Consider the following 26,922-nt stretch of genomic DNA (forward strand, 5'->3'; position numbering starts at 1 on the left):
AACATATTACCATTCCATCATCGTCGCTCGATCAAAATCTTGGAAATCCCTACCTACAGCATTGGGGGAGTACATCTACCAGACGAATGGCAGCGGTTCAAGAAGGTGGCTCACTACCACCTTCCCAAGGGCAATTAAGGATGGGCAATAAGTGCTGACTTTGCCAGCGACATCCACATCCCCTGAAAGAATAATTTTTGAAAAAAACATGTCTTCAAAATAATGAAAAGCATAGATAAGGTGGATGTAAGTAAGCTACTTGTCTTGAACATTGAGCATAGGACAACAGGGGTTGGTGTTGGGACAACTGCTTTGTTGGATATATTTTAAAGACTTGGGCTTGGATGTACAGGGCATCATTTTTAGATTACGCAAAACTTAGAAATGGATTAAACAGTGAGAAGGATAGTAACAGACTTCAGGAGGACATAGATAGATTGGTGAATTGTGCAGACACATACATGGCTGATGAAATTTAACAGAAAAGTAAAGTGATTCATTTTGGGAGGAAGAATGAGGAGAGACAATATAAACTAAATGGTACAATTCTAAAAGTGTTGCAGGAACAAAGAGACCTGAGGATGTATGGCTGAACAAGTTGAAAAGGCTGTTAAAAACACATACGGGATTATTAACTTTATGAAGAGGCTTTCAGTTGGATTTTCGGCTTTTTGAATTTAGGGTCGCTATTCGTGGCGGGGCGCAAAAGTTAATGCTGGTAAATAGTTTATGCCCTTGTCAGGAATTTTCAGCAAAAAAAGTGATGTGGAGGAGCATTGGCATTAAGTCAGACATTGCAGTTTGTGCGCCCAGGCCGAAACTTTTGGCTTTGAAGGAGGTGGCCATTTTACGCATGCGCATTGAATTTTTTTTTCTTCTTGCTTTCTTTTCCGGTCGCAAATGCAAATGCAGGTGTGTCAGCTTGCTGCGCGCATAGGCATTTAAACCGCCGAACTTCAGCCTCTTCTGCTGAGATGGAGGAGCAGGAAGGATGACAGCATGCCACATGCTTCAGCCAGGAGGCTAGTGAAGCGTTGGTGAGCACGGTGGAGAGGAGGTGTGCCTCACTCCATCTTGCTGGGGGAGCCAGACCACTCCCTCCTGTGTTTAAACATATATGGAGGGCTATTGCACAGTTGTCTGCTGCAGACACTGTACCCAGGATTGGCATACAGTGCAGAAAGAAGTTCAACAACCTTACGAGATTCATCGGGGCGAGTATCATTTGCATCTATGCATGCCTCCATAATTTCTAACATTAATCTCTCACGCTATGTGAAGTTTGTCATGCATCTGATCCCTCTCAAAACACTGTGGGGTGGCTTTCACAATGCATAACAAAGATGAAGGCTTATTTCGGCACCCATTGGCTTTTAATGATCTATGCACATAATTTGTATTAACATCGTCCCTCGCAAAACACTTCAACTGCTCCCATCACTTTCTGAAGGATCACTTACAGCCCCAATGTTAGATGCCTCTAATCTGCGAATACATACTCACAAAGCATATGCTAGATACAAACAGATTGAACGGAGGCCACTAGAACATTCACACACCATCACCTATTCTACTGTGGTAGGCATATATAGCACAACAGCAGAGAAACCCTTTTTGAACCCATCCTATTTTTCTCTTTGCAGTCCAAGCACTCCCATAATCGAAGGGAGCAGCTGTGGACAGGCGGGGGACCACCTCAAACAATCCCACTGTTGGACATGGAGGAGAGGGTCTCTGGCCTCATGGGAGTCCCAGCTCAGACAGTTGCCGGTGGCAATGCTGAACCCTTTTTGGGTAGTGAGGGTGTGTAAATGGATGGCTCGACTCAAGACACTGCGTTGAGAGATATGGTGTTGCAGTGGTCCTTCAAATGAACCTGTGCAATGCCTCCTTCCTCATGTCACCCTGCCCCCTCTCCTGCTGCTAACCACTCGTCTGTTGTTTTCTACTTCCAGGTGACCGATCAAAGGTGCAGCATACCTCTAGGGAGGCCTCCTCTTCAGGCCATGCTGCAGATGACGAGACTGCTCCGAAGGAGCATCAGAGCCCACCAGTTGCCCAGTCAGCACTCAGTTCATTTGGCACTGACTTCCTGGGGTTTGAGGATTTGGAGGCCCCTGGCCCCAGTGGCATACAGCAACACAGTCTCGGGGTGGAATCTCGCAGGCCAGCTCTCAGGAGGGTGAGTTGGCAAAGTCAATCTGCTCAAAGACAGGCAGATGTTGATCTGGACCTCGTAGAAATGTCCAGGGACATCACAATAGTGCACCATGACCTTATGGATGCATTGGGACAGATTCCAGTGAGCATAGACAAGCTCATTGTGATTTTTGCGGAGGCAGCGTCGCAGATTGTCATTGCGAGTTGTGAGTCCAGCGAGGCCATCATTGCCCACACACAGTGGAGTTCCAAAGTGTGCGGCACGTGCCATTGATCACGCCGTAGACTCGGGCACATCACAGGCACAAGCTTTGCTTCAGCTTGGGTAAGTAATGCAGTCCAAATCTGATTCCATACTCTCTGCATTCCCCACTGTCCAATGGGGAAGTGACGGTGCCAAAGCAGACCAGCAAGTTGTTCCTAGACATTGTGTTCTGGTTGCTAAGGCCCAGCCCCTTCGGAGAATCAGTGACTTGAGGGAAATGGCAGGTGGTCTCATTCCTCAGGATGACAGCATTTCGGCTCCCATCTATCACTCGCCAACCATGCACCACACATGGTTGACACTCCAGCCACCTGTGACTGGTAATGCCGAGGAAGAGGTGCATGCAATAAAGGTGCAGCAGTTATAATGGGTGACTTTAATATGCACATAGATTGGGCTAACCAAACTGGAAGCAATACGGTGGAGGAGGATTTCCTGGAGTGCATAAGGGATGGTTTTCTAGACCAATATGTCGAGGAACCAACTAGGGGGGAGGCCATCTTAGACTTGGTGTTGTGTAATGAGAGAGGATTAATTAGCAATCTCATTGTGCGAGGCCCCTTGGGGAAGAGTGACCATAATATGGTGGAATTCTGCATTAGGATGGAGAAGGAAACAGTTAATTCAGAGACCATGGTCCAGAACTTAAAGAAGGGTAACTTTGAAGGTATGAGGCGTGAATTGACTAGGATAGATTGGCGAATGATACTTAAGGGGTTGACTGTGGATGGGCAATGGCAGACATTTAGAGACCGCATGGATGAACTACAACAATTGTACATTCCTGTCTGGCGTAAAAATAAAAAAGGGAAGGTGGCTCAACCGTGGCTATCAAGGGAAATCAGGGATAGTATTAAAGCCAAGGAAGTGGCATACAAATTGGCCAGAAATAGCAGCGAACCCGGGGACTGGGAGAAATTTAGAACTCAGCAGAGGAGGACAAAAGGTTTGATTAGGGCAGGGAAAATGGAGTACGAGAAGAAGCTTGCAGGGAACATTAAGACGGATTGCAAAAGTTTCTATAGATATGTAAAGAGAAAAAGGTTAGTAAAGACAAACATAGGTCCCCTGCAGTCAGAATCAGGGGAAGTCAAAACGGGGAACAAAGAAATGGCGGACCAATTGAACAAATACTTTGGTTCGGTATTCACTAAGGAGGACACAAACAACCTTCCAGATATAAAAGGGGTCAGAGGGTCTAGTAAGGAGGAGGAACTGAGGGAAATCCTTATTAGTCGAGAAATTGTGTTGGGAAAATTGATGGGATTGAAGGCCGATAAATCCCCAGGGCCTGATGGACTGCATCCCAGAGTACTTAAGGAGGTGGCCTTGGAAATAGCGGATGCATTGACAGTCATTTTCCAACATTCCATTGACTCTGTATCAGTTCCTATCGAGTGGAGGGTAGCCAATGTAACCCCACTTTTTAAAAAAGGAGGGAGAGAGAAAACAGGGAATTATAGACCGGTCAGCCTGACATCGGTTGTGGGTAAAATGATGGAATCAATTATTAAGGATGTCATAGCAGCGCATTTGGAAAGAGGTGACATGATAGGTCCAAGTCAGCATGGATTTGTGAAAGGGAAATCATGCTTGACAAATCGTCTGGAATTTTTTGAGGATGTTTCCAGTAGAGTAGACAAGGGAGAACCAGTTGATGTGGTATATTTGGACTTTCAGAAGGCTTTCGACAAAGTCCCACACAAGAGATTAATGTGCAAAGTTAAAGCACATGGGATTGGGGGTAGTGTGCTGACATGGATTGAGAACTGGTTGTCAGACAGGAAGCAAAGAGTAGGAGTAAATGGGTACTTTTCAGAATGGCAGGCAGTGACTAGTGGGGTACCGCAAGGTTCTGTGCTGGGGCCCCAGCTGTTTACACTGTACATTAATGATTTAGACGAGGGGATTAAATGTAGTATCTCCAAATTTGCGGATGACACTAAGTTGGGTGGTAGTGTGAGCTGCGAGGAGGATGCTATGAGGCTGCAGAGCGACTTGGATAGGTTAGGTGAGTGGGCAAATGCATGGCAGATGAAGTATAATGTGGAGAAATGTGAGGTTATCCACTTTGGTGGTAAAAACAGAGAGACAGACTATTATCTGAATGGTGACAGATTAGGAAAAGGGGAGGTGCAACGAGACCTGGGTGTCATGGTACATCAGTCATTGAAGGTTGGCATGCAGGTACAGCAGGCGTTTAAGAAAGCAAATGGCATGTTAGCCTTCATAGCGAGGGGATTTGAGTACAGGGGCAGGGAGGTGTTGCCACAGTTGTACAGGGTCTTGGTGAGGCCACACCTGGAGTATTGTGTACAGTTTTGGTCTCCTAACCTGAGGAAGGACATTCTTGCTATTGAGGGAGTGCAGCGAAGATTCACCAGACTGATTCCCGGGATGGCGGGACTGACCTATCAAGAAAGACTGCATCAACTGGGCTTGTATTCACTGGAGTTCAGAAGAATGAGAGGGGACCTCATAGAAACGTTTAAAATTCTGATGGGTTTGGACAGGTTAGATGCAGGAAGAATGTTCCCAATGTTGGGGAAGTCCAGAACCAGGGGACACAGTCTAAGGATAAGGGGTAAGCCATTTAGGACCGAGATGAGGAGAAACTTCTTCACCCAGAGAGTGGTGAACCTGTGGAATTCTCTACCACAGAAAGTTGTTGAGGCCAATTCACTAAATATATTGAAAAAGGAGTTAGATGAAGTCCTTACTACTAGAGGGATCAAGGGGTATGGTGAGAAAGCAGGAATGGGGTACTGAAGTTGCATGTTCAGCCATGAACTCATTGAATGGCGGTGCAGGCTAGAAGGGCTGAATGGCCTACTCCAGCACCTATTTTCTATATAAGAGGTGCCCCAGTTGAAAGCCGGGCCTTCCAGGCCAGGAGCTGATCCAGTGTGTCCTCAGATGCCATCTGCCTTGTCTGGCCCCCCCACACACAGCAGCCCTCTAGCAGCCTTGTTGTACACCCTGAGGCCTCATTGAGGAGGAGCAGCAGGTATGGGAAGGGGTTGAAGGGCCGGCTGGGGGGCGTTTGGTGGAAATGTCTCGCGAAGACCCATTAAGGGCTGGCAACACTTAATTGCCAGGAATGTCTCCACCATTGTCCACATTATATATACAGAAGCAAAGTACTGCGGACGCTGGAATCTGAAATAAAAACAGAAAATGCTGTAAATCTCAGCAGGTCAGGCAGCATCTGTTGAAAAAGAGAGATAATGTTTCAGGTCAATGATCCTGTCAGAAGTGACGCAGGGTCATCGACCTGAAACATTAACTCTGCCTCTCTCCACCGATGCTGCCTGACCTGCTGAGATTTACAGCATTTTCTGTTTTTATTCCACATTGTGTAATAATGCACTCCTGTTCAATGGTGTTGCAGCATGAAGCAGTGTAGTGCAACTTTACATTTTGTTCACTGCATGAAGCAGTCTTGTGTTCTTTCACATTTTGTTCACTGCATTTAGCAATTTTATGTGACTTCACATTTTGTGGCGTGCAGGGAGCAGATTTATGTTAATTTACATGTTGCTGACTACAGCGATCAGTTTGGTATTCATAAGTCTTTAGCCATCGTATAGTTTTGAGTTGTGGGGGCAAATTGAAACTGTTGCATTTTGATAAAAATTGTTTGACCTTGCTGTCTTGTGTCTCATTCGTAGAATAGCCAACATGATGGCATAGAGTAGCAAGGCAACGCTCCAACCTCCCCTTCCTTGTTCAAGCAAACTGTTTAATGGTGAGCTGCCTGCGGCCACATCTCCATGCTGCCTCCCATAGTTCTGGTGGATGGAGAATGGGTTCCTCAGCAGGCTCTTCCTCCTCCTGAGGTGGTCCTGCAATCCCCACTGGCAATGCCTGTCCCCTCATGATGGCTAAGTTGTGTAGCATGCAGCATACAACAATGAACTCGGAGACCTGTTGAGGCGAGTATTGAAGGCCTCCAGAGCGGTCCAGGCATCGGAAGTGCTGCTTCAGCACGCCAATTGTCTGTTCAATACTGTTGTGGGTAGTAGCATGGCTGTCATTATAGCGCTGCTCGGCTTCTGTGGCAGGGTTCCGGATGGGTTATGAGCCAGGTCATATTCTTTGTCCCCGATCAGCCAGCTCTGTCCTTGTCTTTGCCGCTGAAACACTCGTGAGACACTGCTCTCATGCAAGATGAAAGCATCATGTGTACTCCTTGGATAGTGGGCATTGACTGAGGGTCTGCTGAGTGTGGTCGCAGACCAGCTGAATGTTTAGGGAGCGGTATCCCTTTTGGTTTCAGAAGACCTCTGCATTCTGTGTTGGTGCTTGCAAGGTGACCCGAGTACAGTCAATAGCACTTGAATCTTGAGGAAGCCTGCAAAGCATACAAACCCTAGAGCCCCCTCATTGTGACCATCCCTGCTCATTGGGAACTTTATGAAGTCCATTCTACATTCGTACAGTGCCTTTCGTACTTGGCGCGAATGCAGCAATGTGAAGCGTGCTGCTGCATATATCCCTTGTTGCTGCCTGGAAGGAGCCACAGGTATAAAAAGCCATCGCCACTAAAACCTTCAGCTCAAAGGGCAGCGCAGTCCTGTTGGTGCTGGTAGGCTGTAGGTCTGCCTGTAGGAGCGGGCATACCAATCAGCAGCACTTTCACACTGCGTATCAGAAATGTGGACATATGAGCGATGTTCCCAGTAAACCCATGGATGGGGGGGGGGTTGGGTAAGGCCTCCTCCCCAAACAGCTGCGAGCTCTTCGAGTCCGTTGCCCACCGTGGACAAGAACCCTTCTTCCAGCCTGAAGCCACCTGCCAACAGCAACCAGCATGATTTGCTGGTGAACTAGCATTGCCACCATTGAAATCTCTTACTGACCTGAAAGAGTTAAGTCACATAGAAGTGCCGCTTTAAACTGTAGACTCATGCAGCGTTCTGCGCACAACCATGGCAGTCACTGACTCCCTTTAAATATGGCACCAATTGCAGCTGCCACACCCTAGGACCACCTGTTTTTTTCGGTCAGTTGCTGGGGCAGTCGCCATATCAGGCGTTAGGGCCAATAGTTCCACCCGGGGCGCTAGCGCAGCCTCGCACAGCGATTTATATCGTCATGACGGTCAAAATAGAGGGCAGGGCAGTAGGTTTGTGCGCTGCCGCAAAAACATTGGCGAAACTTCAGGCCAGGTGCTAAATCCTGCACGCCCCGTTTAACGCCCAAAAACACCATTTACTTTGCCAGGGGAACCACAAAATCCAGCCTGTTAGGAATATAAAAGCAAGGAAATTCTGCTGAACCTTTATAAAATACTGGTTAGGCCTCAGCTGAAGTATTGTGGCCAATTCTGGGCACCAGAAGTTAGAAAGAACATCAAGGCCTTCGAGGAATTTACTAGAATTGGATCAGGAATGAAAGACCAGTTATGTGGTGAGACTAGAGAAACTGGGCTTGTTCACCTTAGAGCAGAGAAGGTTAAGGGGAGATTTTATAGTGGTGTTCAAAATCTTAGAATAAAGAAGTGGCAGAAGGGCCAGTCACCAGGGAACAGATTTAACCTGTATTTATATAGGAGCTGTAACATATTAAAACATCCCAAGGTAGCTCACATGAGTGTTATCAAACAAAATTTGACACTGAGCCACATAAGGAGATTAGGGCAGATGAGAGATAGGTTTTAAGGAGCATCTTAAAAGGAGGAAAGAGAGTTAACAGAGGTGGAGAGGTTTAGGGAGGGAATTATAGAGTTTAGGGCCTTGGTAGCTGAAGGCACAACCGCCAATGGTGGAGCAATTAAAATGGTGCATGCTCAAGAGGCCAGAATTGGAGCAGCACACAGATAACTCAGAGGGTAGTAGAGCTGGAGGAAGTTAGAGATAGGGAGGGAAAAGGCCATGGAGTGATTTGAAAACAAGGATGAGTATTTTAACAGCAAGGCATTGCTTAACCCGGAGCCAATGGAGGCCAGCGAGCACAGGGGTGACGGGTGAACAGGACTTGGTGTGAGTTAGGACACAAGCAGCAGAGTTTTGGATGACTTCAAGTTTACGGAGGGTAGAAAATGGGAGGGCAGCCAGGGGTGCATTGGTAACAAAGGCAGGGATGAGGGTTTCAGCAAATGAGCTGAGGTAGGGGGAGAGAAATTGGCAAAGAACCAGAGACAACACAAGGAAAACATTTTTCACACAGAAAATTACAATCTGGAATGCATTGCCTGAAAGGGCGGTGGAAGCAAATTCAATACTAACTTTCAGAAGTGAATTGGATAAATACTTGGAGGAACATTTGCAGGGCTATGGAGAAAGAGCAGGGATGTGGGACTAATTGGATAACTCTTTCAAAGAGCCGGCACAGCCACGATGGGTCAAATAGCCTCCTTCTGTGCTATATCATTCTACTTTTTAATCCTCACCCATAGGTGAGTATATATGTGGAACAAACTCTCAAAGGTAGATTTAGGATTAATTTTAAAAGATGGATGGATATAAATTGAGCAGCCTCTATCTCTATCTCCTGAAGTTACGGGAAGGAAATTAGTCTTCCCTGAAGTAGAGGGTCAACAGGTGGAATGGGAGGGAAGACATTCTACCAATCAGTCCTGGACTCTGGCTGAAGCAGGCTCGATAGGGTGAATGAACTTCCCTACTCCCCTCTGTATTCTCTTTTAAAGTCATTCTTAAAATGAGACCAAGAAATGGCATTCCAAACTGTTAAATATTCAGTCCAAAAATAAAGTATGTTTTTATAATCCAATCTGTAATTAATGTGAAGTATCATTGAGACAATTATAGAGATCCTCATCCATATTAAGCATGTTGGATTTCTAGAAACATGATTTTAAGCTGGTATTTATATATATTTTTTCAGCACTATCAAAATAGTTTGTGCAATATCTGATTTTTTGGGGGAATAGAATGGATCAGGGGTCACAACTATTTTTGTACAAAATGATCCTGTATCTGAAAACACAGGCATTCCATTATGCCCCAGCCTTATATTCTGAAATGTTAAAAATACAAAACTTGTTCTTTCTTGGTGTGTAAAACATTTAAAAGTATCAACTCGTGTTATTCTTGGTCATACTTTAGCTAAGGGGAAAACTAATTTTCAGTGTAGCCTCCAATCATGAATTAAGACACATGTACACTGTTCCTTTTTCTTTATTGTACAACTAAAATGCCAGAGTTCACAGTTCTTGGCATGTCAGTAGTCCTGCTTCAGGCTGCATTGCATTGGGTCGCCTCTTTTCACCAATATCTTTAAATATGAAAACATGCAAAGCCATTATTTTATATTCCATTATGAACTGTCTTTATAAAGTTTATCATTCAATTTAAATAGATTTGCAATTAGGCAATGCAAAAATATATAAACATAATTCCAATCAAAGATCCAAAGGTAACACAGTGAGTGGATACCACTTTCAGTAGGAACAGTGAAATCAGAAAGGAAGTTGTACTCCTTTTGTAGGATTCTTCTAACAATGCAAAGTTGTAACAAGTTGAAATAGTATTTTTAAAAGCCATAAACTGATACTGGATTGGATTGATTGTTGTGAGCAATACTGGGATGTCTAAGTAATTTAAATGTATAGTAACCCCACAATATTCTTTTGCCTCAAATCGAGGGAGAACTGAAGGATTATCAAAACACATATAATTGTGGAAATCTGAAACAAAAAAAAAGTTGCAATTATATATTCAGCAGCATATTAGAATAATTAAAGTACACTGAAAAATATTCAGAGTAGGTTTCAACTACAGTATCCCCCTTTAAAAAAATGCTATTACATACATTTAACTTAAACAATTGGTAAATTTCTTCAGTCCATTTGTTTGATTTAAAAAAAATACTGCATTGCAGACTCTCAAAGATTAGGGCATTATTTAATGTACAATATAATACCCTTCCCTGCACACCCAGAGCATACTTTACCATTTTGTAAGTTTTAACACAAATCAGATATGCTTCAGAAATTCTGGATTTAAGCTAAAACTATTGGTTTCCCTACTTTAGGGAATTCTGACAATTCTAAGCATATCCCAATTGGGAAAGGAAAGAAAGAAAAAAACACTTGCATTCAGACAGCACCTTATTCAGTTCCTAGGACATCCCCAAGCACTTCACACCCAAATGATTAACTTTTTCCAAGTGTAGTCACATATTGCAGACAACCAGAACTTGGCATGTGTCACTTAGGAGGTTTAGGCTTTTAAAAGGCAACAGAGTGAACTTAAAGATGGCAAACATAAAAATACACACAGTTCCTACCATGCTCATTTCTGAAACCAAGCCAGTTCAATTAAGTATTTTAAAGTTAGTAACAGAGAATGTTAGAGCGCATGGGTAAAACATTATGGTTCATAAATGCCTTATGTTTTTACAGAGAAAGGGGGTTCCCAGGTTTATAAAAAAAAATAGCAATGGGAAGCTTTAAGTAACTATGTCGTCTATTAAAACAAAGTCCAAAAGTTAAATCCCAAATACAAAGCATCAAATTGTATTGTTAAACTTGTATTCTGCTTTTCAAGGGTCTGACACAAGTAGAAATTGGTTGGGCCCCATGCTTTATCATTTCAGTTCGATTACTTCTAAGGGAAGAAAAAAACTGGATGGGCAAAGTGAAGTAATTTGCAAGATAAATCTCGACAGTGTACATTTAAAAAAATATAAATGCCTCAGTATTATTATACATTTTCCAGCCTACTGGCCCTGGTCTCCTTCTCACCAGGAAGCTTTTCAGTGACATCAGTAAACGGCTCCACAAGGAATCTCTTCAAATTCAATGGCATTGAAGCCACAAAAATTCAATACTGCAAGTACATCGACAATACTGACATTTTGTAAGCTTGGCAGCTAGTTATAAATGGGCAGTTTTCTGACACTCCCAGAGCTGACATCAGTGCAGTAACCCCCTGGTGAAATTTAAAATAACACATCTTCAAAAAAGCTAGAAATATATGGCAACATTAGGAATATCTGTTTTAAAAAATAATTTTGCATGATGCTCACTGAGGGGAAAAGGAATAAAATAAGCATTAAACCACCCGTTGCGCTTTTGTTCTTTAAGAAAAAGGAGCCACACAAATTTAAAGTTTTGATATCAGGGTTTTTCATACCGTTGAATAATTACCCAATAGTTGTAGGGATTTAGAAAAAAATTGTTTACTTGAAGATCCACTGTTTTATCTCAGAACTGAACTTGTTATGATCACTTTATGACTGGGAAAAAAATGTCTCAAGAATGAGTATATTATTTCTGTAGTGAAACAGTCAAGATAAATCATTTAGCAACTTAAAAAGCACACTTTTCAAGTAACTGGCTCTACCATTCTGTAGGAATTTCAGTCTCATTTACATTAATATCTTTTACTGATAGTTTGTACAAGATGGTGCTGGTGTAAACTGGAATAGATAATGAACAGAATTCTCTCTCCAGCAATGGGTTGCATATCTGCATAGCTTGTATAAGCCGAATGAATGAAACCAGTACAGGAATTTACCAGCTTAGTGGTTACTGTGTTAATTAATTAGCACACTCAGTTGAACAATCCAGAGTTTGGGCTCTTATGCACTGCCAGACCAGAGAACTACCACCAAGTTTAAAATTTGTAAGACCATATGGGTCAATTGCAAAATATGAACTAGTGAAAAACAAAAACTGCACCAATTTTGATTATTAACTGGGACTAGGATGTACAGAACTGTGTAAAGTGCATCCCAAAACACCACTCCACATTTTCTTTGTCAGTCGGCTTTTAAATGAACAGTAAATCCGTAGCTTTTAGTGTTTCTAGACTGGTCATACTGTTTGTTATTATATCAGCAGAGATTAATTTTGGGGATTGGGAAGAATCTGCTGAAAGCTGAAGCTTTAAGGAAAAAAAATTAAAGAATTCACTACACTCGTGTTTCAATGTTTCAATTCTGAGTATTTAGGTCATGACTTTCTTTACACGAGATCCACTGACAAAATTTCAATTTGCCTTTTAGACACTAAAGAACACAAGAAAAAAGTTTTTTAAAAAAAATTTAAAGGATCCACAGTATCACCATCTTACAAAAGCTTCAACTAATCAATAGCATAAGAATGCTTAGTTCAGGCTAATTTACAACTTTATACTCTGGAGTCAAATATTTGAAGCTAATACTGTAAAATAATCAAATACTGTAGTTAGTACAGTAGACCAATTACTTAGTGATGTGGCAACTTACTTGCTTTTACTAAAAACTAGTCAAAACCACATACTTGCTCATCCAGTACTGATGACTTCTATTACCCTGTATATGCAGTTCTGATTATACACATTTTTCCACCCCAACTCAGGTGTATATGACTATATTCCGCTTTGTTCTTAGTGGGGGTAAAATAAAAGCTTTTGGAAACAGGCAAATCATTCTGTGGATACCTCAACAACACTGTACCTGAACAAATTTAAACATACATTTGTACCACTTGTAATTCTCTATTACATGGGCCTTGCAGTGGTGCTGTCATTACCATAAACCCTGAGCACACAGTCCTAGGACTAGCACCAGTACCTATTGATATACTATATCACAGAAAAGGTGCTACATAGTTACAATAACAGATGAGGTTCAGTAAGTTTTTGGTATGGTACCAGAGCGGCATGTGTCTGATACAATAGCATACACTTTCCAACAATTGAAAAACACATCCATACCCTTCAAGGCCGTTTATTTACACAGTCAAACATGAAACTGATGACGATTTCTGTTTCTAATGAAAACCTATAATTTTTTAAATGTGCTTCATTAAAGTACTTTATGAAGTTTATAAACAGATATCGCCAAAAGCATTAAGACTCAAGACTGGACAAAATCCTAACATCCGGTGCCATAGTCAATGAATACATAATAAAATGCTTAATACAGATGCAACTTGAAAACCTTCTCCCCACTTGTAACACTGAAAAGTCTGTAGCTAGCATAAAAGATGGCTTCTGACAAATACTTTCCACTTCATAATTAAAGGTGTAGTTTGGTCGGGTAGCAAAGCATTATTGCTCTCCCCTTAGTTCTCTTCCCCTCCAACTGGTTATGACTGCCTTGTCTTCTGCCACTCAACAAATTCATCAAGAAGCACAGGCCCTGAAAGGAAAACAAATTAAATTACAATTTATTTGTGATTATATTGGAATAAATGCATAATCGTATTTATGAGAAAGAAACTCACATGCACCATCTTCATCATAGTTGCTTAGGTCTGCAAGTACAGTTCTGCTGAACTCCAATACATTGAACCACTGATCCTTATTCATAACTCTGTACTTTGATTGCTGCAAAGAGTTCATATGCTATTATGAAAAACACTTACTTAGAAAGAAAAAAAGTTATCAAATTTGTAGTTGGAATTTCTTTGCAATGATTTTCAAGAAAAGCTTTATTTAAAAAAAAAACAATTAACAAAGTACCTCCAAAAATTGGTAAAAGGCAGAGAACAGAGCCCATGTTCTTCCTAGGAGAAGAGCTAACATAGACTTAGCAGTATCAATATCAAGGCTACGCTGGTCTTTATCCTAAAAGAGAGCACATTGTAAAATTAGAGGTTTTGAGTTTGGCAACTTTCATCAAAGAATGTTAAGCAACAGCTCAAAGATCAATACAAGCAAAAAAAATTATTTTGTCTTACCCTAGCAAAATCAAAGGCATATCTGTAAATTTGTTTGAAAGCTGACAGATCATTCAGTTGTGAGCGCAAATAGTCAAATTTGCTCTGCAGCCTTTCTGTGCAGTCACATCTAGGTTAAAATAAATACAGTATTAAAAATAGGATATTCCTAAGAAAAGACCCAAATGATAATCTGGAAGCTCAACATACTTGGTACACACACATTTACTGGCATGAAGCTGTAGCATGTAGTTAGTGAAAATGTATACATGGCATAGTGGTTAAACAGAAGGGAGTGGACTGCCATGCATTCATTTTATTCCAGATCTGCATTATCACTGAGATTTCTTACTGTAATGAGGTCATTCCTTTTAGCCACTCTTCTTTAGTGAAAAATCCCATGTTTTGAGCTTCCAGCTTCCATGCTAATACTAACATGATAATCTGCAGACAAAAAAAATTGATTAGGATCACTTTTCAGCGAATTTTAGCAACGTCACCATCTACTACTATATGCTGTCAGTTTAAACCCCATCAAAAGTGCCACAAAGAGCTATATAGCTTCAGTAGACAAGACATAAGAATTCGGAGCAGGAGTAAGCCATTTGGCCCCTCGAGCCTGCACCGCCATTCAATATCATGGCTGATCTACTTCAACTCCACTTTCCTGCACTATGCCCATATTTCTTGATTGATTACCTTAATATTCAAAAATCTATCGATCTCTGTCTTGAATATACTCAAAGACTGAGCATCCACAGCTCACTGGGGTAGAGAATTCCAAAGAATCACCACCATCTGAGAAAAGAAATTTCTCCTCATCTCAATCCTAAATGGCCAACCCTTTATTCTGAGACTGTGACCCCTGGTTCCAGACACCCCAGCCAGGGGAAACATCCTCCCTGCATCTACCCTGTAAGAATTTTGTATGTTTCAATGATATCACTTCTCATTCTTCTAAACTCTTATAGGCCTAGTTTACTCAATCTCTCCTCATACGACAATGCCCCCCATCCCAGGAATCAGTCTGGTGAACCTTTGTTACACTATCTCAATGGCATGCATATCCTTCCTTAGGAAAGGAGACCAAAACTCCAGGTGCATCTCCCAGGGCCCTATATAATTGCAGTAAGACATCTTTATTCTTATACACAAATCCTCTTGAAATAAAAGCCAACATTCCATTTGCTTTCTTAATTGCTTGCTGTACCTGCATGTTAACTTTCAGTGATTTGTGTACAAGGACACCCAAAATCCTCTGCACACCAACATTTCCCAATCTCTCACCATTTAAAAAATACTGCTTTTCTATTTTTCCTACCAAAGTGGATAACTTCACATTATATTCCATTTGCCATGTTCTTGTTTATCTTCTTCCGTGAAGACAGACACAAAGTATTTGTTTAATTTCTCTGCCATTTCCTTATTCACTATTATAATTTCTCCTGTCTCAGCCTGTAAGGGACCCACATTTACTTTTGTTAATCTTTTCCTTTTTACATACCTATAGAAGCTTGAACAATGTGTTTTTATATCTCTTGCTAGTTTACTCTCATTCTATTTTCCCCTTTATCAGTTTCTTGGGTCCTCCTTTGCTGAATTCTAAAATCCACACAATCCTCCGGCTTACTGCTCTTTTTGGTAACATTATAACCCTCTTCCTTTGATTTAATGCTATCTTCAACTTCTCGTTAGCCACGGTTGGACCACTTTTCCTGTGGAGTTTTTGTGCCTTAAAAAGGAATGTATGTTTGTTGTAAATGTATTAATTATTTAAACGCTAGCCATTGTTCGTCTACCATCATACCTTGTAATGTAGTTTCCCAATCTACTTGCCATTCTATCATGTCATAGTCACTCTTCCCAAAGGACCCCCTTACTACAAGGTTATTAATAAACCCATTCTCATTGCACAATACTAGATCTAAAATATCCTGCACCCTAGTTGGTTCCTCAACATGCTAATCTAGAAAACTCTCTTGTATACATTCCATTAATTCGTCAATCACATTATTACTGCAAATTTGGTTGGCCTAGTCTATAAGCTAGTCCCTCATGATTACCATATTACCCGTGTTACATGTGCCTCTAATTTCATAATTTATACTCTGCCGTACATTACAACTGCTGTTTGGGGGCCTATAAACAACTCCCACCAATGTTTTCTGCTCCTTGCTGTTTCTTCGCATCATCCAAATTGATTATACTTGTTTTACGGAGACATGATCCTTTCTCTCTACTGTCTTTATCCCATCCTTGTTATCAGGGCTACCCCTCCTCCTTTTCCAATTTGCCTATCTCTTCTAAGAGTTAAGTATCCTTGAATATTTAGTTCCCAACCCAAGTTACTTTGCAATGGCTATTAGATCAGACCTATTAATTTCTATCTGCGGTATCTATTTTGTTGAGAATGCTTCGCGCACTCAGATGTAGTGCCTTCAGCTTTAACTTTTTTCTATTTTGCCTGGATGTCACCCGAGTCACTGATGCCTGATTACCTCTGTTACTCTCTATCCCTTCCTGACCTACACTGCTTATTTTTACCCAAAACTCTGCTCTGCTCTAGAGCCGACATTTCTCTTGCTGCGTTTAAATTTACTCTTTCCTGAATCCTCCCACCCTCCTTCATTAGCTTAAAGCCCTGTCTACTGCCCTAGTTATTCGATTCACCAGGACACTAGTTCAAGTGGTGCCTATCCCAACGGAACAGCTCCCTCTTTCCCCAGTACCGGTGCCAGTGCCCCATGAAGCGAAATCCCCGCCTCCCACAACACTCTTTGAGCCACGTATTAAACCTTGCAATCTGCTTATCCCTATGCTAATTGGCGTGTGGCTTGGGTAACAATGCAGAGATTATTACCTTTGAGGTTCTGCTTTTTAATTTGAAACCCAACTCTTCAAATTCTCAGCAGAACCTCATTCTCCTAGTTCTACCTATGCTGTTGGTTCCTACCTGGACCATGACAACTGGACCCTGCCCTTCCCACTCCAAGTACTTCTCCATCCGCAAGATGTCGTCTTTAACCCTGGTAGGCAACAAAACAGGTTGCGGCTGCAGAAAATAGTATCTATCCCTCTGACTATACTGCGCACTACCACAACTACATTCCCTTTCATTCCCCCTATTTGAATGGCCCCCTTTACCATTAACTAAAATTTATTCTCAAGTATTTTATATTCCACTTCTCCACAAACACATCAACGAATAAAACCATTTTTCAATTTATGCTTAAGCAACATTTGCATAAAGCTTAATATCTGACGTTTGAGAATCCAGGTCATTTTTAAGGCAAATGTAGTACATCATATATTAGATATAGGTACTCCAGGCCATTGGAATCACAGAGTAAATTTATTTTGTCAGAGTCCAAATTAGTTTACCTTATAGCAGTGAGTCTTTTACACACAAATAGGCGAAATCCTACAGAAAGTGCCTAAATTATATGATCCTACCCAGCCCTCTGCAACATGCATCAAATTCTTTCCACATATAATATGAAATCAATCATGCTTCTATATTAGACACAGGTTGTAACTGAGCAAGCTTCCTGGGAGGGGGATGATTTTGGAAACGAGATTGCAGTTTCTGGTGAGAATTGAACAGGATGGCTTCAAACATGCTGATGTTTAGTTGAAGAACGAACAGGCTCATCAATGATTGCGTTGCAACAGCCAGACAGCACAGTTGTATAGTCATTCATGAGGAATAGGAGGTACCCTCCCTGTCCCCCTCAGACCATGAAATATTGGGGCAGTTTGGAGGTGACTGTGTGGGTACAGGTCAATACTTATCCCCCAACCAACATCACAAAAAAATTCTGATCATTATCTCTATCTGCTTATGGAACCTTGGCTGCATTTCCCTACATTACAAGTGACTACATTTCAAAAAAAAGTACTTCATGGGCTATAAAGCACTTTGTAACGTCCCGAGGTCGTGATAAGCGCTATATAAATGCAAGTTCTTTCTTTCTTTATTGAGCAAGAAGGAAACATGTTGGCTAAATTGGGACAAGTAGAAGTGGAACCAAGAAAGGCCAATGTTGTGGTGCTGGACCACACAGAGGCAGTGAAAAGAAATGCTAGTCCTAAAAGGAACATTTTGGGTAGCAGATAATGCATAAGTTTCTTCCTGTATTATACATCTTGTTCATCTAAGATGATAGCATAAATTGTGTCTTATCTATAAACTGCCAGAAGCAAGTAGCTCAATAGCTTTCCATGTTACTTCACCATATTTTTGGTCCTGGAGCCTAATCAGATGTTTGAAACTTGAAAATTCAGTGCCTAAGTGTTACTTACTGAAGATTGTAATCTCACTCCCAACTGGGATGGAGGACTGAAAAGGTTGTTGAGCCTCATGGGAAGTTATGGAGCCTGCTGCTGCTGGGACATCCGAGTTGAGTTAAGACTGTGGAGCAACATGTGTAACCTATCCACTTGATACTTGCAGGGTCAAAGAGATTTGCAATATCTGATCTGCAACTGAACTAGCACTGTTGATAATCTAGTTCACAAAAGTAGCTAATTATACTTGGTGTACTGCATCCATTGCTAAATAAAAACAGTTCATGAATTTTGGTGCTCAGATTTTTATTTTAAAGTCTGTATATATGGCATGTTTGCTATTAAAATAAGCACATGGAGTTGTCTTATGGCAAGTCTCTGAAGTTATTGGCCAAAAGTTTGACTATTCGGATCTAGTGCACTACTAAAAATCTCTGCCATTGCTTCTTGCAAGTTTCTTTCCAGACATTATCATGAACAATATTACTAAGGCTTTCATATAAAATAGAAAATGAGAGCACCCTCTAGGGGATGGCTTCTTTACTGCAGGCACAGGATTAGAGTGAGGCAAACAGAACTCAATGGGAGACAAGCAGCCAAGTAACCACCTGCCTACAATGATAAAAATTAGGTATAATTAAAACTATAGATTACATTAAACAGAAATGTGAAAGTGGTCAAAAGTGAAAAAGATAGAGGAATTAGCACAGAATGAATCAAAATCATTGATTGGTGAAAGAATCTTTCTAAGCTTTCATTCAGGTTAGAAAGGAGGTAATTAAGTTCTATTTTACATGCCAGTCAACCAGGTCGCAATGTGCACACGCAAAAAGATAAAAATTGTTAATGTTACCATGTGCATCATACAATAACAACTTGCATTTATATAGCGCCTTTAAAGTAGTAAAATGTACCAAGGTGTTTCATAGGAGCGTTATCAAACAAAGTTTTTACACTGAGATTTTAGGACAGGTAACCAAAAGTTTGGTCACAGTTAGGTTTTAAAGAATGTCTTAAAAAGGAGACACGAGACGGAGTGCGCGCAGGACACACACACGGTTTAGGGAGGGAATTCCAGAATTGTAGGTATCACTGCTAATGACAAAAAAGATGCTCTCAATTTAAATTATTGGACAAGAAAGGGTCATTTAGCCCACCCAAAGTCAGCACAATAGAGCAAATGCACTTGCTTTAGCTTTTTCGGAGGTGATGTTCGAAGTTTTTTCTCCAAATGTTTGCCATTTCCTAGATTTTATGCACACTGTTCTTGTTCTTCACAGTAGCCAGAATTAGAGATGTCCTGAAATTTTGAGGGATAGTTTGCTCCTTATCAGAATTGGTTGTATTGAACTAAAATGATGTGCTGTAACATGCACACATCAGATTGCCCTGATGAATAGCTTCAAAGACTCATGCCTGCATAACAGCACAACGGCTCAGGGAAATTGCAAAGAAAGTACAATAGGCATAGTATGTGTGCACAAAATGCATGTTCTAGGGCATCACTTTGGTATTACAGGAACAACATAGGTGCACAAAATTTATGAATGCAAGGCTTGGATAAGTCCTTGGCCTGCATCCCTTTCACTCACAGCCAGTAGATGAATGTATGCCAACATATTTCATTTAACATTTTCACAATAGCAGTCAGGGCAGCCAGCTACAGGTCACACACTTCCTTATGGTAAGTAGCAGGTCCATCCCTTTCATGTAAACGTCGTAAAGCAAATCTTTAGATTTTCATAACCATAATAGCTTTTACTATTTTGGGATATGTTATTTGGACCAGCCACCAGCATGAGGTAAGTAAACTGCAATTTAAAATAATGGTAGAAATTCATCTCAACAAAATGGCAGCACATCGACAAATAGCACAAAAGGTTCTGATACAAAACTGAAAAAAATTGAAACTACCTACTGCCAAATTAAAAGTAAAAATCTCCTTTACTGTAACTAAATTCAAAAGTAAGTTCTATAACTAGAAACTACACATGGTATAAACAACTTTACTTTGCAGTTATTTTAATAGACTGTCACTTCAGTAATTCCTGGTTTTCAAAAGAGGATAAACTTACATTTTCAGGCTCCACACCTATATCTTCACAAAATTTTTCCATTCCCTCGGGACCAACAACTTCATCGGTTCCTTTAAGAGAGAAGGGGAAAAAAAAGTCCTGTATTCCGTCCAAATCAATCAGTTCTAAAGCACCATAGGGAGTCCCTGTATGAAGTTCAACTAAAGATATTTTCCCACATAAGAGGCAAGCTTCATTCTGCCTCCAATTTGAATAGAAGCAGGTTTAAAAAAAAAGTAACTGCTGTGTGGCTAGACCAGGTGATCACATGCATGTGCTTTTCTCAGTAAGGCAGGTCAGTACCTTACGGTATTAACCTGACCAAAATGGAGCAGTTTCATAAGTAACAAGCACATAAACACCAACACATTAAAATTTTGACGTAATCCAATGTGTACAGTGCAGCAAATCTAAATGAATGACACATTTGAATTGCCCTCTTCCCTTTCCTGGTTTATAAAGAATAATTAGTTGCTCAAACTCTCAAATGTTTCTTGAAACTAGACTCCGGTCAGTCTACAAAACAAATGGATAAAACATGGAATTTTGTTTTAAGTGGATAATGGACTGGAACGTGCTAACCAGTCACCAGCAAAGAACAATTATACAAGATACTAAACTATCTGAAGAAAACCTAGAACAAAAAAAATAAAACCCACACTAAAATCTAAGATTCTTAAGACACTAAGCAAAACTGCATTTGTGGCTTGTCGTCGACACTCAATCATCCATCATATGGCTTGAGGTCCCAGGAAGCTCCACATGTCATTAACTCAATTTCCATAAGGAGTACAAAATAACCAATTCTGAAGGAGTTTGTTATCTTGCCAATATGGCACTGCTAAAGCTTACATTTGATACAATACTGCAACATTATCTGAAAGTTATATTAAGATAATTAATGTAGCATATTTACCAGCCATTTAAAAAACAACTTTAAATCCACTTTGGGGCAATCAGTGGATTTAAAGTTGTTTTTGAATTGGGCAAGTGCAAGTGCTATGCCTTCCCACTCTACTAGTACATGCAAAGGCAGATAGATACAAAAAAGTGTTATGACTGGATCTATTCCCAAGAAGACCAATGGAAACAATTAAAGTGTGCATTATCTATTTTACTTCTTTCCCAAAACTGCACGGAGTTATCGAATGGTAGTAATCTATACAATAAAGTCTTATATATACTGCATCACACACTAAATCGATCTGAAGACGGGGAAGAAAAAAAAATGTTTTTATTCGTTCAACTAAGCCACTTCATCCCTCCTACGGTCCTCATCAAGCTCATTTCCTCCATGAGAGACATGCCCTGTACCCTTGATGCCCTCTTCTGACCCAATTCATCACACAACTACTCCCTCAGCCCAAGACTCTCCAACATAGTCCATGGCTCACTTTCTTCCTGTTCTGCCTTCCACCTTTCAATACTGTGGTACCCTCTTTACTTGAATAATAATGGACCACAAAGACTGTTTGGCAACAGTTGATCATGGATTTTACTCCATTGCTTTATTAACTGGTTCAATGTTGATGGAAGAGGGCTGCCCAAGATCATGAGTAAGCGCCCACCCTACTAACTACCATCAGGCCTTTTAAACAGTCCACTGTGCTGTGCACACAGGCAGCTTATTCAGCTGACAGTGCTATCTTAATAGGTACAAAAAAGGTGACCAGTAAACAGATTAAAAGCCCTGATATAATGCTTAGCTGCATCTTTCAGTCACCTTGTGGAAGATTTAAAGATTTCACAGGAAATTAAAAATACCAAATAAATTATAAGTACAGAAAAAAAACAGATACTAACCAAACAATAAATCCAAATATATTTTAACAGAAACTGCACAAGCAGATGAAACACACAGATTATAAAACTTTCAGTTTGAGGCTTTAGTCTAATCTTGGTTTCGGATTTCAAAGCTCAAAAGATGATTATATACACATGAACAAGTACTTTAAGTTCTAATGCTACTGATCTATAAATCATTCATTATCCAGAAATGGTCATGTCAGGTGAATCAGGCTATACAAATTTGCAGCTGTGCCTAATTTCTTATAGTTTCCAGCTTTACTGGGCTGAATTAACATACTTGGTTGTTACTTGGTAAGTAAAGTGGTTGCTAAGCCAGTTGAGGCAAGAAGGGAGCATTAGGAACAACACGTCCAGGTTTCTACTGGTAAGACTAATGAATTCCAATAGACAAACTCACTCAGCAAAATAACTGAAGTAAACTCATTTCTATTTGCTGCAATTAAAAAGAGAAACACAGCAAAATTAACTTGCTTTTCATGCAGAAAAACCCCAAATATTGATACAAAAGTAGTTCAGAAATTTGACAGAATACAAATGCACAGGAACTAGAAATGCTCACATGCAGCTCATACAAAATAAGTCAGGTGGCACGGGGTGTGCCAAGATTGTCTTTTTAACTGCAGACATGTATTTAAATCGTCTAGTAATATAGAGGTTTCTCCTCTTAAACCAACCCCCCCCCCCCCCACAACCAAACAGCTAAGAAATGGTCCCTCTGAAATCAAAGTAGCAGAGACAGAAACCCGGAACATCCAATATGCCTGTATCACAATTCTGCATTAAGTCAACAACAGACATAAGAAATAGGAGCAGGAGAAGGCCATTCGACCCCCCAAGCCTGCTCCACCATTCAATATCATTGGTGATCTTTGATCTCAATTCCACTTTCCCGTCCGATCCCCATATACCTTGATTACGAGTCCAAAAACCTCAGCCTTGAATATACTCAATGACCGAAACATCCACAGCGTTCTGGGGTAAAGAATTCCAAAGATTCATAATGCTCTGAATGAAGAAATTTCTCATCTCAGTCCTAAATGGCTGACCCCTTATCTGGAGACTGCGCCCCCCTAGTCATAGACTCTCCAGCCAGAGGAAGCAGCCTCTCAGAATCTTGTATGTTTCAATGACATCACCTCTTGCTCTTCTAAATTCCAGAGAGTATAGGCCCAATCTTCTCAATCACTCCTCATTAGGGCAATCCCCTCATTCCAGGAATCAATCTAGTGAACCTTTTATGTACCCCCCCCTCTATGGCAAGTATAATTCTTCCTTAGGTAGAGAGACCAAAATTGGACAAAGCTGGTGTATGTGTTTTCATAATGGAAAGAAGGGAAAGGGGATATGATTCTTTTGAAATTCTGGTTGATTCATAATGGTAGAACTGCATTGAACATTCTCTATTTAACCCATTCTGTGTCTGACCAGAAGAGTTTAATATTGACACTGGGTACAAGAAGTTCCAGTACACAGCATGGACATTTCTAAACTTTGACATTTCTAAACGAAAAATTCTGAAGGAGAATATGCTGTAAGAGGAGATATAATACATGAAATAATTTCATGCTCCCATGTTAATTGTCAATATATTGAGTACTAACCCTAATCTACCTAATTAGTTATGTTAGGATAGAAATTAGATACAAGTGGAAGAACCAGATACACTTTAAAAGGAAGGTCATAGCCTACGGCCACACTAGACTGAAAACGCCCGATCTCGTCTGATTTTGTGAAACTAAGCAGAGTCAGGCCTGGTTAGTACTTGGATGGGAGACCGCCTAGGAATACCAGGTGCAGTAGGTGGGTCGCCGCTCACCTAGGGCGCTGGACAGGACTGCTCCGAGTGCTGTCTTACAGGGGTCAAGCGCTAGTCATAAACCAGCTGGTGGCTGCTATGCTTGTGGAACCGGCTGGTCACTTTGACCCCTCCCCCTGCGTTTGTCGCCAAGATACAGAAGAAGCTGGTGAACTTCTTCTGGAACAACAGGAAGCACTGGGTCTCTGCGGCGGTCTTGAGACTCCCGCTTAGGGAGGGCGGTCAGTCGTTGGTGTGCGCCAGCGCCCAGCTAGCGACTTTCCGTCTTCAGACCCTGCAGAGATACCTTTACGTTGAGCCCCCTCCTAGGTGGCGTGCGCTGGCGACGTATTTCTTCCGCCAGCAGTGCCGCCTCAACTATGCCACGCAGCTCCTGTTTGTGAGCTTCGGGGGTGTCAGGACCGCCGTCCAGGAGCTGCCTGTCTTTTACAAGGAACTCACCAGGGTCTGGAACAAAGTCTCCACCGGCTGGAGTGGCGGCTGTCCTGCAGGAGCCGCTTCTCGGGAATCCGTACCTCCACGACTGAAGTTTTAGGTGGCAGTCGGACGAGAGGGCTGTGGCTGGCGAGGTGACCAGGGACAGGGACCTGCCCGATGGCGGAGGAGCGGGCTGGATGGCGGCAGAGGCGCTGGCGCTGCGCTGTGCGGCCGATGTCATCGAGTTGCTAAAAACAGCTTTGGGCCCTGATTCCGTTAGGTGTATCGAGGAGGTTCAAGCACGTGGGGAAATCCCGTCCGAACTGACCCCTGTCCGGACGGAATTCCTCATCGACGCCAAACCCTCGGGAGCCTCACAACTTGAGCCGCCTCGGGGAAATCCCCTCCGTGCCTTTCAGTTCTGTGCGGAGGGGTTTCCTGTACAGGCTGCTCCTGCACACTCAACCTTGCCATCCTCGTCTGCTGTCTGGACACGCCATGGCGTACCATCTTGCCGTCCGGAGGAGGCGGGGGTCCCCGATGGAGTGCACTCTACGCGGGAGTCCTCCCACTATTTATCGGGGACTTGGCCTGGAGGGTGGTGCACGGAGCAGTGCAATAAATTTTTAAGCCGGTTCACGGGTTCCCAGGCCGCCTGCAATTTCTGCGGTCTGGAAGAGTCCGTGTTCCATGTTTTTATGGAGTGTGCGAGGTTGCAGCCCCTGTTTCATTATTTAAAGGGGCTGCTCCTCAATTTCTGGTTGCACTTCAGTCCCATACTCCTGATCTTTGGGCACCTGTGCGGAGGGGAGCGGGTAGGTCCGAGGGCCTCCTCGTAGGACTGCTCCTGGGCACGGCCAAGGGTGCCATCAGCCGGTCCAGGCAGCGGGCGGTTGTTCAGCCCGCCTCTCTTCCGCGCCTGCATCCGGGCCAGAGTGTCCTTGGAGATGGAGCACGCGGTGTCTACCGGTACGCTCGCGGCCTTCCGCGAGAGGTGAGCGTCGGAGGGACTGGAGTGCATCATTACCGCCGGCAACCAAATTTTAATTTGATTTTATATGTTTTAAAGTTTAATTTGCTTTAATTGCCGGATTTTTAGTGTCCCCCCCTTTTATAGGGGGCACTTGTAAAATATATGGTTTTAATGTCAAAAAAAAATCACAAAAAACCCCCCAAAAAAAACATTTATTAGAAAAAGGGGCAGTTAAGTGTCTGGAGTGTCCCCCAGATCGGGGGGCACTTGATCTACTGTTTATTTTGTTTCCCCCCCCCAAAAGAGTTAAAAGGAAGGTCATATGTATACATGTTGATCTATATAGTCACTGGCACAGTACACTAACACACTCCAGTATTTGGGGTTAATAAAATCTCAACTCTTGCCATCCCCTGCCCCTCCCTCTTCATCACTTTGAAATAGGGAGATGTTGAAAAGAAGCCTGGTATTTTCCAAAAGTGAGGGAGGATTTATCTGTGCAAAAGTCACTCATAGCAAATGTGCTGATACAGCCTTGTTTAGAGTGCCACCAGCAGAAACCTGGTATCAGGTTGCCTGCTCATCCTTGGTTGCAGCCAATGCATAGCCCAGGGAAGGGGAAAAAGGGTACAGACCCTGAAATTAAGTTAAAACAAAAAACATGTATTATCTCTAGAATGTTGTTAGATATCTTTTGAGCACTCACCAAAAGTTTAAGATAGAATTTGTGGTGCCATGTTCAATTACATTTTCTTATTGAAAGCACAATGTGATTTTGTCCAAAACTCATCACAAATGACAAGCTTTAAATAACCATTATAGAATATTAGAGTAGAGGAATTCAGAAAGTTCTCATTCTCTACTTATGGGAAATATATGCACAATCATTTGTTAATTTCCTTTTGCATAGCTTATGTTTCAGCATGTTTCTTATAGCTAAAAGCCACTTACCATTCATGCACTTCATTAACATTGATCTGGTTGGTTCTTGGGCGAGGGGGAGAAAGATTAAAATTTTTTTGTAGAAATACTAGTCAAGAACTTGACAGTAAAAATCTTCAGGTCAACAGATAGAATAAACATGCTTTTCTCATCAAGATCTGCTACTCCAGATCTACGATGCTACTTAAACAGACTCTTGACAGAAATGCTGCATTGCATTAATACAATGTACTTATTTCCCATTACTCCAATAGACTTCAGAACAATGGGCTCAATTGCGTCGTTTTTTTCTTCCGTATTTATTTTTTCAAAGTTTCCCCCTGCGATCTGCGGCAGTTAGGATTTTTCTAGGCCATTTTTTTTTAATGTTCCCTCATGTCTGCGTCGGTTTTTTCCAATTATTCGCAGTTTGGCCAACATTTTTTTCTCTTGGGTCGGTGTATCGAGCCACTCCCGAAAAACCTTCTGGTGAGTTAAGAAAACCAGTGCACATTCACAAATCTGCGCTGAAAGACACCATTGTTTTTCAAATCGAAGATTTTGGAGGGAGTCAAGAAGACTGTC

General features: G+C 41.7%; 1 protein-coding gene and 1 pseudogene across 5 annotated transcripts in view; one reads left to right on the forward strand and one right to left on the reverse strand.

Annotated features, from left to right (window-relative positions):
• Positions 1 to 9,551: 9,551 nt before the first annotated feature.
• Positions 9,552 to 26,922, reverse strand: part of dcun1d5 (DCN1, defective in cullin neddylation 1, domain containing 5 (S. cerevisiae)) — a 35,916-nt gene continuing 18,545 nt past the window's right edge. For all 5 annotated transcript variants that reach the window (XM_070892149.1, XM_070892148.1, XM_070892146.1 and 2 more), the window contains 6 exons: positions 20,402 to 20,472; positions 14,392 to 14,483; positions 14,061 to 14,169; positions 13,843 to 13,947; positions 13,605 to 13,707; positions 9,552 to 13,519 (listed from right to left, as the gene is read on the reverse strand). In XM_070892149.1, coding sequence (XP_070748250.1) covers positions 13,467 to 13,519; positions 13,605 to 13,707; positions 13,843 to 13,947; positions 14,061 to 14,169; positions 14,392 to 14,483; positions 20,402 to 20,472 — 533 coding nt within the window. In that variant the 3' untranslated portion in view covers positions 9,552 to 13,466. The remainder of the gene's footprint in view (positions 13,520 to 13,604; positions 13,708 to 13,842; positions 13,948 to 14,060; positions 14,170 to 14,391; positions 14,484 to 20,401; positions 20,473 to 26,922) is intronic.
• On the forward strand, positions 23,894 to 24,013 carry LOC139275384 (5S ribosomal RNA; annotated as a pseudogene).

The sequence above is a fragment of the Pristiophorus japonicus genome, chromosome 10, assembly GCF_044704955.1.
Source record: "Pristiophorus japonicus isolate sPriJap1 chromosome 10, sPriJap1.hap1, whole genome shotgun sequence".
NCBI classification, from domain to species: domain Eukaryota; kingdom Metazoa; phylum Chordata; class Chondrichthyes; family Pristiophoridae; genus Pristiophorus; species Pristiophorus japonicus.